This window comes from Chenopodium album, chromosome 26 (genome assembly GCF_948465745.1).
Source record: "Chenopodium album chromosome 26, dcCheAlbu1.1, whole genome shotgun sequence".
NCBI lineage: Eukaryota > Viridiplantae > Streptophyta > Magnoliopsida > Caryophyllales > Amaranthaceae > Chenopodium > Chenopodium album.
Genome location: NC_137859.1, coordinates 1,177,805 through 1,190,497, shown reverse-complemented (window position 1 = coordinate 1,190,497; position 12,693 = coordinate 1,177,805). Strand labels below are relative to the sequence as shown.

General features: G+C 33.4%; 2 protein-coding genes and 1 pseudogene across 2 annotated transcripts; 2 read left to right on the top strand and 1 right to left on the bottom strand.

Annotated features, from left to right (window-relative positions):
• Nucleotides 1–640: 640 nt before the first annotated feature.
• Nucleotides 641–2,199, top strand: LOC145617996 (cationic peroxidase 1-like; annotated as a pseudogene).
• A 206-nt stretch (nucleotides 2,200–2,405) lies between these two features.
• On the bottom strand, nucleotides 2,406–3,249 carry LOC145618607 (biogenesis of lysosome-related organelles complex 1 subunit 1-like). The gene is made up of 3 exons (XM_081673382.1): nucleotides 3,054–3,249; nucleotides 2,755–2,960; nucleotides 2,406–2,679 (listed from the first exon to the last, which is right to left on the bottom strand). The coding sequence occupies exons 1-3, from the start codon at nucleotides 3,193–3,195 to the stop codon at nucleotides 2,590–2,592; spliced, it is 438 nt and encodes a 145-aa protein (XP_081529508.1). The 5' UTR covers nucleotides 3,196–3,249; the 3' UTR covers nucleotides 2,406–2,589.
• A 3,313-nt stretch (nucleotides 3,250–6,562) lies between these two features.
• LOC145616378 (peroxidase P7-like) lies at nucleotides 6,563–8,839 on the top strand. Its single transcript, XM_081671085.1, has 4 exons — nucleotides 6,563–6,828; nucleotides 7,247–7,438; nucleotides 7,613–7,778; nucleotides 7,985–8,839. Exons 1-4 carry the CDS (start codon nucleotides 6,601–6,603, stop codon nucleotides 8,377–8,379), a joined length of 981 nt encoding a protein of 326 aa, XP_081527211.1. The 5' UTR covers nucleotides 6,563–6,600; the 3' UTR covers nucleotides 8,380–8,839.
• The last annotated feature ends 3,854 nt before the right edge of the window (nucleotides 8,840–12,693 follow it).

Genomic DNA, 12,693 nt, shown 5'->3' with positions numbered 1-12,693 from the left:
TCAATGCTTTGCCATAGTCCATAGATCTGATTCTTATAATATAAAATTTTGTAATGGTTCATATGGATGTTTTCGGTAGATTTCTGAACTTCTCTTGATGAACATGTGATCTGTTGTGTTTTTTCGGTGCTGCAGGACTCTGACAACCGTGCAATCCATCTCTGTTGCGCTCTAAACAACCTCACAGCTATAAATTGACGAGTTTTACTCAAATGGTCTTTTAACCGAAGATCTCACGCTCTATGTCCACAATTATGAATAGAGAACTAGCTGTTTTGGGAAGGAAATTGATGCACCCATAGAACTCCAACAGCAATTGGTCCTCAGTAAAGATACAGAGAATGTTCTGAAGTTAGGGGGATTTGCAAAAAGGAGCTCTGAGGCTCTGACCTTTGCCACAGTTGACAAACTTAACCAGATTCCCCACGCCAACGACGTTCACACACCACTAAAGTGTCTAATCTAACCATATTGTCAAACACTAAGCATTTATCAATAGAGATAATAATGTAGTCTACTAAGTGTCTAATATAACCATAATGTCAAACACTGAGCATTTCTCAATAGAAATAATAGTGTAATCCAACTTTTCGTCTTCACCGGTTTTGTTCAGTTGAACTCTGTATTTATTGACCACGAAATGTTGAGTGAAAGGTGAATAAAAAACTAAATATCCGTGAAACCAAGTAATCCTATAAGTAGGAAGCCGGACTTGAGGATATCTTATACCAGAGAAACAAGTTCTATACGTTGCTTTTTCTCTCTTTGATTGCAATGGTTACTTCTGTTAATATGACAAAGATTAGAATCTTGCTGAGCTTGTTTCTTTTAGGGATTGTCCAAGCACAGCTTTCATCCAATTATTATGCAAAGACATGTCCAAAAGCTCTCTTCACAATAAGATCTGCAGTGCATAAAGCAGTAGCTGCAGAGCACCGTATGGGGGCATCTTTGCTTCGTCTTCACTTCCACGACTGCTTTGTAAATGCAAGTTGAAACTCCCTCTTTCTGCTCCCAAAATACTTACAAATGTGCATGTAAATGTATTAACAGCTGATAACTGACTTCATTTTTATGCTTCATGCTTTATGCTTGTGCAGGGATGTGATGCATCTGTTCTTCTAAATGATACCTCAACGTTCACAGGGGAGCAAACTGCAGGTGCCAATGCAGGATCTCTGAGGGGATTTACCACGATTGACAGTATTAAGTCTCAAGTTGAGAGTATTTGCCCTGGTGTAGTTTCTTGCGCTGATATTCTAGCTGTAGCTGCAAGGGATTCAGTTGATATAGTAAGTAAAACTTACAAATATTTTGCATAATGTTCAGCCAAGAATTTCCTTTGCTTACACTCGGCACAAATTTCATGAACCAAGATATGAGGCTGTGTTAACTGTTAAACTTAATGCTTTATTTCAATGCACACAGAAACTAAAAGCTTTATATCTGCTAGCTTTTGTCATCAGACTGAACCTTTTGTGTTTTATCATCTGCAGTTGGGTGGTCCAACTTGGAACGTGCTGCTGGGCAGGCGAGACTCTACTACAGCAAGTTTAAGCACTGCAAATGCTGACATTCCATCCCCAAATATGGACCTCAGTGGCCTTCTATCTTCCTTTTCAAAGAAAGGATTGACAGCCAAAGAAATGGTGGCTCTAGCAGGTAAGTGATCCTTCTGGCGTTCCTTAAAGCGCATTGAGGAGAGTATCGTGATTTATTAGTGATTAAATGTTTGTAAAATGCTCAACACTGACCATGAGACTCATTATAGTAGCTTTGTATCTGAATGGAAAATGAAAATTGTATCTTGCAGGAGCACATACAATAGGGCAAGCCAGATGTGTAGTATTCCGTAATAGAGTTTATAACGAGAGTAACATTGATGCATCATTTGTTAGTTCAGTAAAATCCAACTGCCCAAACACCGGGGGAGACAACAATCTTACCCCACTCGATTCTAATACTCCTGTCGAGTTTGACAATGGGTATTTCAAAGATCTGGTGAACAACAAAGGTCTGATGCACTCGGATCAACAACTATTCAACAACGGATCCACTGATTCACAGGTCACTTCTTATACCAAAAATCCATCTTCCTTTTATAGGGACTTTGCAAGGGCTATGGTAAAAATGGGAAACCTGAGTCCCCTGACCGGCACAGAGGGACAGATAAGAACCAATTGCTGGAAAACCAACTAAGCCGTAAAAGGCTGAATATGATCGCCAATCACTCTGTACTCTTCGATACTATACTAATCGTGTATGAAAATTACTTCGAAGATGATCCCTGTAAACTTTTATCAATCAAATAATTTGCAAGCATGTACTCCTTATACCAAAGTTACAATGTAATTTTGGAAATGTTGGCTGAAATTACCAATGTAATATTGTTATTATCAAAAATATGTCCAAAACAAACCTTTAGTTGCATTTATCGTTAATATTATCCAATGCAATACACATATAATGAACACTGTCACACTCGGTTGTATACAATACACCTGTCGTATACAAGACCTACTCGTAACTTAAATCCAACCGCTAGACGGATTAATAATTACAAAAAGAATAAACTGTAAGTCAAAGCCTTCAAGCTTGATGAATGTTACGAATAGCAGTGGCAATACTTCTACAATCATATTCCATCACCTTAATCCAATTCTCAAAATCACCAATTTCCTACAAAAACAACAAAATCAACCAAATTAGGAAATAATTTTTAAATTAAGTTCATAATTTGAAGAACAATCATACCTTAATCGCAGTATTAAGAGATCGAGAAGCAGCAAGCCATTGATGAGTCTGCTTCTGAAAACGATTAACGGTAGTAGTCAAAGCTCGAATTTCGAGCTCGATTTGCTTTTGATGGAGGAACGATTCTTGAACTCCGCCATTAACAGCATCAACCAAAAGCTCTGATACTCGAACACCTACTTTCGTCGCTTCCTTCTTCGCTTTCTCTAATAAAGAAACAATTAAATAATCCAAATTATATAAATTCGGTTATTAATTTGAATAAATGATTTGAAAAAATGGAGGAGAGAGAAAGAGACCAGATTGGTGGCGGAGAGAAGAGGAGGAGAGTTGGTGTTGATGAAGTAAGTTGAGCAAGGAAGCTTCGAGACCAGTGGCGCCGCCGTCAATGGCGGTCGTGGAGTCGGAGGTTATCGGCGGGTTTCGCGGTGGTATTGACATCGGAAAATCTTCAGTAGTTTTTTCTCCGCCGTGGAGGAAACTTGCTGTTGTGAAGTTTTTATTTTATATTTTTTCTGTATATAATGGATTATGGATTTATTGTTTGGTTACGTCCATTAGTCTATAAATTTTGGGCCTTTTTCATTGGGCTGGTAATAATATTGCATTATAAGAATTTATGGAAATTGTATGTTGAATGTTGGCCCAATGGTATACCTAAGTTCAATAATTTTAGGGCCAAAATTGTTATTGCTTGATACAAAAAAAAAAAAGTTTAGATTAGTCTTAGATAAGTTAGGGAAAATATTACGACATACATATGTATCGAGTAAATAAGTTTTGATCAGGATTTTTCAAAGAAAAATAACATAATCTTAATTAATGTAACAGTTATGTTAATACAGTTGATGTTTAAAACTGCTACCAAATTCATTACTTGTGAAAATCTTACAAGTAATGTAAGCTTTGAATTTTTTTTTTTGCCACCTATCTTTTTTGAGTAGCATATGTATAAATCCTTAGTGTTTAGCAACCTAACATCAAATTTTGTCCTAATGCAACATATATCCTACCATAAACTATAAATTCATTTCATAAAAAAAAAAATAAAAAAAAAAAAAAACACTAATTGTCAACTTTCCCTTCAAACAATCATCCCCTTATGTATGTTTAAAAGGCAAGAAAGGGAAATTAACCTAATTCTTACTATTAATGGTCTAATTACTCTAATAGTTATCTATGTTTGAACTATGCATATGCTCTTACTGAGTAACAGAACCTTAAATTTGTTACCTCCTTCATCGTCTATCTCTTCCACGATAAAAAAAAAAAAAAATAGAAATAAAGCGATAAAATTCATTCAAAAGAGAGCCGTCACGCAAGCATGAATGTTCCATGAACTTCCCTTATTAGCTTTCAAGTATTGTCTGCGCTAATATTTGAATTGAAATCTTAACATTGAATCCATAGTACATATAATCAAATTCATTCTCACGTGTTCTTAATTGATGATAATACTCGTAATAATATTCGATTATAAGCAAATTGTTGAAGCTAAGAATATAATAAAACAACATGAACTATGAAGTACTATTCTCTATTCAAGCATAGTGTGCTGCAGCCTGCACTACATATTTGCACCTTTTTTGCATTGTTTAGCTTGGAACTTAGCTGCTGCCAACTGTCCTACATTATAAAGTTGCATTAACTTTTTGACTTTCATCTTCTTTCTGTTACATTCCACGCCAAACTCTTCTATTTGTCGACTATTATTCCCATCATACAATTTCAATTTGGCATTCTTATATATTGTCCCGCATCATTGCATGGCACATTATGTTTGAATTAACATTAGCTAACAAAGTAGTACATACTAATCTTGAGTTTGATCACTAGAACAATAGATTCCAAATTTCACCGATAAGTGTTATTACGATCGATGGTGTATGATGAATTACAAGTGTTTGGGAGAACGGTAGACTTTTAAAATTTAGTGATGACTGTCTCGAACATTTAAAAAAAAGTCATTTAAATTGACTAATGTATCCCGTTATTGGACTAAATGTGTATTATGTACTAGTATTTGTTATTACGCACCTAGCTTGGTGATTTAATTGTAAAGATCAAAATGATGAGTTAGTAATAGTCTTTTGAAGTAGAATTTTCAAACAAGATGTAGATTGGTGCACCAATTATTAGCTACTAGACGTTGGAGGATAAGAATTAAATTGATAGGATCTAAACTATGGGTACTAAGCACCAATTATCCACCTAAAATAATATAGTCAACCATTAGGTTTGGACAAGGACATAATAATCACTTGTATGTATGGATTAAAGAATATTACTAGAATAATTAATATATAACTAGTATGAAAAGAATAATTCACTAATAGCTGAGGTGTTGATTGCTCCCACATATGTTATGTAAATCCCTTGGAGATATAAATTCTTTTCAGGCTTACATCTTGATGAATGTAACACATAATTTTAATGTTTGAAATTAAAGTCACATATATATTATAATATTTGTTGATGTTTGAAAAAAAATGTCACCTAGCTTAGTCGGAAGATTATACTCATTTATTATATAGGAAACAAGCTAAGCTCGCATAATCAAGCCAGTTCCTTGATTACGAGGGGTTAAGAGTCTGGAGCCTATACATGACGGTCCGTTAGTAATCACGGGTCGTCATAAAAAAGATTTAAATTAAATGGAAATAATGAAAAACTATCTCTAGCTTTACATCTTGGTGAGGCAAACAAGGAATGTCAATTTTGAGGGGATCGGACTTTTACTGTAAAATTTGAACCCCTTTTAAACATTACTTCAAAAGAATAGAGTTATTATTCAAAAGAACAATTATACGAAGATATTTGCCTGGTTGTTGGCCTGACTAATCTTCTTTATTGCTACAAATGCAAAGATATAATTGGTCGGCTGCTATATTTTCTCTAACTAATTTAATCATTTAGATTTAAGTAGAATGTCAAACATTACATTATTTAATACGCAAAAAGTAAAATTGTAAAAACTAAAGATAAGATAAAAGGCAAATCATACAACATAATACAAGTCAATTGGTAATCAAACATACATGTTTCCAGAGAGTCAAATAATATTTGTTGCGACATCTTTATCACTAATGATCTAAAGCAGCGCAGCCTCAACAAATTTGTATATCAAGGCTTTGTTAGTGGACCCCATTTCTTTGAAAATGCTTGATGTTAAACACTTGATTATTGTTGCTAAATTTTCTTTAGCGGCATGCTACTATGTAATAATATAAGATTATTACATGATTGATATACTGTACTCAATCAATAAATTTTAATCAATACTTTTTAAGCCGAATTCATATAATCTTACCTTAACTAGTTAAACACTTAATGTAACCTTATTTATTCAATCAAGGTGAACTATGAAACCAATAACATTTTTAATGTGTAGTAAAATGAAAACACATTTGTTAAATGAGTGACTCAAAGTGTTGGATGTATCCTCCACGAGTCCACGTACATGACCGGTAGTATACTTTGAAGTCTAACTAGAAATTGAAAATTTGTTTCTTTTTTTGGGTGATCATACAATCGTCTGTGTAAATTAAAATATACACCAAATCAATAACTTATACTTCGTATCTCTTTAATTTGCGTGTGTGTTTAAACATTACCGAGTCTTGTAAGAATGGAGGCCCTCATGAGCAGTCATAGTAGATAATTTTATGCATGGAACTTTCAATGAACATGCAAAGCAGTAGGTAAAACCAGGTGGTCCAAAAGTGCCATAATTCTAAGATCCTAGTATTTTCGTCTCTATATATACACCCACCTTATCTACTCTATGTTGTTGTACTAGCTCATTTTACCTTCTTTTCTAGCAAAATAACAAACTAGACGTAAGAAATGGCCTCTTCAAGTAGTTCAACTTCCAGTTTGATTAGGATTCTCTGTTTATCCTTTCTTGTGCTCTTCATAGGCAGTTCCTCTGCTCAGCTCTCCCCCAATTTCTATTCTAAGTCATGTCCTAAGCTCTTTGGGACCGTCCGTTCCGTTGTTAAATCTGCCATATCTAAGGAACCTCGCATGGGTGCCTCTCTTCTCCGCCTTTTCTTCCATGATTGCTTTGTCAATGTAATCAACTCTGCCTTTTTAAATTAATTCGTAGCTTTAAACATCCTTTTCCTCGAATTTAATTCTTATTGTTTAACTAGAAAACATGTACATATTATTTAAAGTCTTATGCATATATCCTTCATTCTCTCTTTCTAATCAAAAAGTTGTAACACTAAAATAACCTTCCAACCTTAAGGTCAAGGGTCGAGTTTTGTGTTATTCTACTTTACATTACCAAAAGTTTGAATGTATGTTTTCATAATACAGCTACTACATATCAATTTATGCTAGAGAAACACCAGGAATAAATAACTTGATCATTTAATACATATATACACCTTTTATATTTGTCAATCTATATGTCAGAGGATTAGAGATTACATGAACTATAGCTTAGTTCGTTTTCAAAATAATCATGATATGTTGAACATTTCAGGGGTGTGATGGCTCAATTCTGTTGGATGACACCTCGTCTTTCAAAGGGGAAAAATCAGCAGCTCCAAATCTGAACTCAGCAAGAGGATTCAATGTCATTGATGAAATCAAGTCCAAAGTTGAGGAGGTCTGTCCCGGAGTTGTATCGTGTGCTGATATCCTTGCCATAACTTCCCGTGACTCTGTCGCTATTGTAAGCTCCTATATCCTTTATCACTTGCTAAGCAATCGAGTTTTCGTACATTCATTACAACTACACAAGCTAGCTAAAATGCTGTGCTTCAGTATTAGTCTTTGATGTCAGATGCAATAAAAACACCAATATAACTAGTAACTAATTAGATGTTGTTATTACTATCTATTGCAGCTAGGTGGTCCTAATTGGAATGTCAAGCTAGGACGTCGCGATTCCAAGACAGCGAGCCAGACTGCTGCCAACAACGGAATCCCACCCCCGAGTTCTAGCCTTAGCAGTCTCATCTCCCGGTTTCAATCTAATGGCCTTTCAGCCAAAGATATGGTTGCCTTATCTGGTATATTACACACCTCTGTTCTAACTATCATAGTTTATTTGTATAGTTTTTCTTTCTTTATTTAAATGAAAATCATATCGAGTCCATCAAATTATACTCTTTCCGTCCTGGAATAATCCATTTGATTTTTCACGGTCACCAAGATATATACATAGTACACAAAAGTACTTTAAACTAGCTTAGTAGTGTTTCATGTATTCATGCAGGAGCACATACAATTGGACAGGCAAGGTGTACAACATTCAGAGCACACATATACAATGAAAGTAGCACAATTGCTGCTTCTTTTGCTGCCACAAGGCAAAAGAACTGTCCTAGAACAAGTGGAAAGGGCGACAACAACCTCGCTCCCTTAGACTTTCAGAGTCCTACATATTTCGACAACAAATATTATGCAAACCTCGTTACCAAGAGGGGTCTGCTACATTCAGACCAGCAGCTCTATAGTGGTGGATCAACTGATTCCATCGTTCGATCATTCAGTAACAATCCTGGATTCTTTAGGTCAGATTTCGCCACTGCCATGATCAAGATGGGTGATATTAGTCCTCTCACTGGCTCTCAAGGCGAAATCAGGAAGAATTGTAGGAAGGCCAATTAAGCTGATCAACCAAGAATAAAGATTATGTAACACATTAAAAAAAAGTATGCATAAATTAGCTCATCAAAATTGAATTTGTTTAGCTAGGTACCATTTTGTTTTATTTTTTTTTTGTTATTTGTGTGGTTGAGAAATTATTTTTGGTTGTACTATTGAGGGAAGCACAACAAGTTTTCTACAAGTGTGACATAATATTGTTTTCAATTGTAAAAATTTCTGGTCAATAAAATTGAAGCTTTTTTTTTTTATATATATTTTTATTCTAAGCATTGTCTCTTATGGGCTTGCTTGGGCTATGGCTTTATACCTCATGGGCTTATAATGTGGGTTGGGAGTTTGGGCCTATTAATGTAGCGTTGTACTCAACATTGTTGTGTCCGAACATTCGTTGATACTTTAGTGTAAAAATTGCTTGCAAAAGAGCCCAATCAGCCTCTAAAGCTTTGTAGAATTGTAGGGTGATAAGAATAATACTTTCACGTGTGATGTGGCAACAATTTTTTTTTAATATAAAAAAATGGTATTTTTATATTGTAAAAAATCAACAAGGGGGTGGGAGTGGGGTAGGTGAGGAGTGAGAAAATATGGGAAAGTATGTGTTTACTAGTGGATCTATTTCATATTATAACGTACGCGTTAAGTATTTTAGGACGGGCGAAAATAGGAACTGTATTAAGTATTATGAGACAAATGAAGTATTGCCTATAACTTTACAAATTATTGAAAAATAACCTTAGAATATATATAATGGAATATGCTATATAAGGTATATAATTTAGGGCATGTTCACTTCAGCTTAATTTCAGTTTAGTTCAGCTCTAATCAATTTAGTTCAGTTCAGCTCTTAATTTCCTTCGTTCATAAAATATTCAATTAAACTCAGTTCAGTTTAATTCAATTCAGTTCAGCTCAGCTTCAATCAGTTCAGTTTAGTTCAGCTCAGCTCAGCTCAATTTAGTAAATGTGAACAGGCCCTTAATCGCATAAGGAATACTTGCAATGAGGTATGTACCCGTGAATATTCTTAAATCCTCTCTCAGTGTGGTTATTATTGAGTTTTTATTGTTGTAGTTGAATTTTTCTCTTCTTATAGAACTATAAATCTTACTTGAAACCAAGTTCTCTTGGATTTGATGATTTAAATTGAGTATGTAATTGACAAAATCTTAAAAGTCAACAAGAGTACAAAAATATTGCCATTTACTACCTTTCACCTCCAAAATTCGGTGCCTTGATGGGAAGTTGCATTGTACACACTAATTAACAATCCTCAAATTAAATACCCTAGTTTTCATTAGATCATCTAAAACATTTATTATAAGTCATATTCTCAAATTATTTAAACAAAGAAAGACTTGCTAGCACGAACAAGGGAGGAAGAGTCAAGATTAATATAGACTATATAAAATAATACTACATATAATTGATTATAGTAAATGGTTAAGAATTAAATTATACCTTAATTTCAATCAATAGACAAAAATCAGAAAACTATACATATATGAACTAACCTGACTAGATCCTAAATCAGCAACCATGCCATGAACATGATCTGCTATTTCCCAAGTCCCACTAGCTTTTTTTTTGAAATACCCACTAGCTTAGCTTTGAATTAAATCTTTTTAGCCAGAAGCTGTTTTAATTTATTGAACATATAGTACTATAATACTATTCAACTGGATCTAACGGTTAATATTAGGGTTTTTAGTGTTATTAAAGCAGCATTAAAATCTGCTAATCTAACCATGTGATTACCCCTTTTTTGTGTGTTATATTCTCAACATCAATTCTGCCTGAGTTTTAATTACCTTTGCTATTTTTATGTTCAAAATTGTCAATATCCACAATATGTAATAATGGCATCGACTACAACAGACTAGGTGTGTAACAGGTTTTAGCAATGTAAAACACACTTGCCACTTTTGTAACCTCGGCCCAAAAAATGTTCAAAGTATATATATATTTTGTTAGACTCGTGTTCTAAATTTTGTTAACCGAAGTTACAATGAATATGAACAATGTTATTTACTAAAATGACTATGAGGACAATGGGCATAAGGTAGCGCAAATAGGGGCGAACCTTAGCTTATAAATAAAAAAATTGTTGGTAAATTGTTCAATAATTTTTAAAAAATAGTAATCTGTACTTATGAGTTGTAGACTATAGATCAAAGGTGCTTAAAAGATGCGACATGTTTAAGCAATGACGACGTGACGCCAAATTCCATTACCACATCTCCATTTTCTAAGGTTTCCCAACGTACAATTGTACAAATTCAAGAATTAAAATACGCATCTTGTATGAATCTATCTGATTTTTATACGGATCATATTGCATACGTGTACAATAATGTAATTGTATGTAGACATGCACTATTCCCCATATTAAAATAAGAAGCATATTTAATCAATAAAAAAAATAAATAAATAAATAAAATTGAAGTATTATAATTGATGTGCAATATTTGGTACTTTTTTTTTTTTTTTAGCTATCCCATATCCTACTCAACATAAGCTCCCACGCCAAGGAAACACAATTTGTATATAGTTCAATAAGGTTGTTGCCATTTTTATTTGACCGTTCAACCATACTATATATATACATCATATATACATACGTATTGCAAAGCATAACATACTTAAACTATGATATGATATACAGCTCATACTTCTAGTGAAATTATTGTATTATTTACTAATTTGGTTAAAAGATTTTGCTCCCATTTATAAGTTACAATTGATTTGATATAGAAAGTATCAACCAAATAAATTAGCCGGCGTCCACAATATTTTGGGTTCTTTAGGTGACATCAAATGCATGATGGAACGATAAAGACCTTTTTCATCGGATAATATTGTTGTGCTTTACATCATCATATTAAGATAAAAGAATTGGAGGATAATGAATCATAGACACATTTTACACTTGTATTATATTTTATGGAATTTGAGATAAACTTCAAGTATAATTTGTTAGAAAACACAGTTTTGTAATTAATTAGGTTTATGCTTTCAACATAAATTGAACTACCATACATTAGCCATGATATAACAAAATCAAATCAATCTACACAAAATGATAACCGGTTTAAAGTTTAGACAATAAAAGGTAGGGTAAGTTCTCTTCAGCTTATTTTCATTTCAGTTCAGTTCTTATCTTAATTTTCTTCTCTCATAAAATATTCAGTTCAATTTAGTTCAGTCAATCAGAACAGACCCGTATTATGAACCTAATAATTAACCTAGCTTGCAAAACAATACCGAGTACATGATTCCGTGGACCAACATATCGTATATATGTCACCTTCATGTCACTTTAATCTTGAGAAACCTAAAAGCCCAATGGTAGCAAAATGTCATACAGAGAAAGATGTAAAATGTGGTATGCGGTCTCTATCCTTGGCTTACTAATTTAAGAAAGAAAACTAATCTTTGGTTGCACACCGTCTCATTTAATTTACATATCAATCTTTGCTTTCACATTGTACTAAGAAAACTAAGATTTATAGGAATTGGACGTACTATAAATTAAAGGTAAAATTGGTAAAAATCACCTTTTATGTCCAACTTTTTTGAAAAAACCACCTTTTATGTTTTTTTTTTTTTAATTAAACCACCTTTTAAGTACCTAAATTTTTAATTGCACCACCCCTATTTCAAATTATGACGAAAAAATTCACTAAGACGTCAAAGGGGCCCACAACTTGTGACTTTCGCTCCTAAATCATGTATTTTGTTCACCTCCAAAAACATTTGACCCTCCCCTTTATATATATGCATGACTAAATTGAGTAAAGCTCTAAAAAACCACACTTAATTTTGCTACAAAAATTAAATTGTAGTATTTGTTTATTCTCAAAACCTAAATTGAGGTAATTGAAGTGGATGGTTGATATGGAAGGGAAAGATTTGCTATGGTTGATGATTTGGAAGTGGATGGTTGAGATGCAATATGTTAGATTTGAAATAGGGGTGGTGCAATAAAAAATTTAGGTACTTAAAAGGTGGTTTAGTTAAAAAAAAAAAACTTAAAAGGTGGTTTTTTCAAAAAAGTCGGACAAAAAAGGTAGTTTATACCAATTTTACCTAAATTAAATTACATTTTATAACATTTTTGTCAACATTTTTCACTAGCACAGAAGAAAAAATCATCGGAAATAATATTATTGTATTGCACGCATACTACCTCCGTTTCTTGGGCAATCTTTATTTAAGAAACGGAGAAAGTGTACACATATATAAAATTGATAAACAAATATTGCTGCTTCTTTTAAAAGGCTAACAAAGATTTCATAATGGTTAAAAAATAAAATA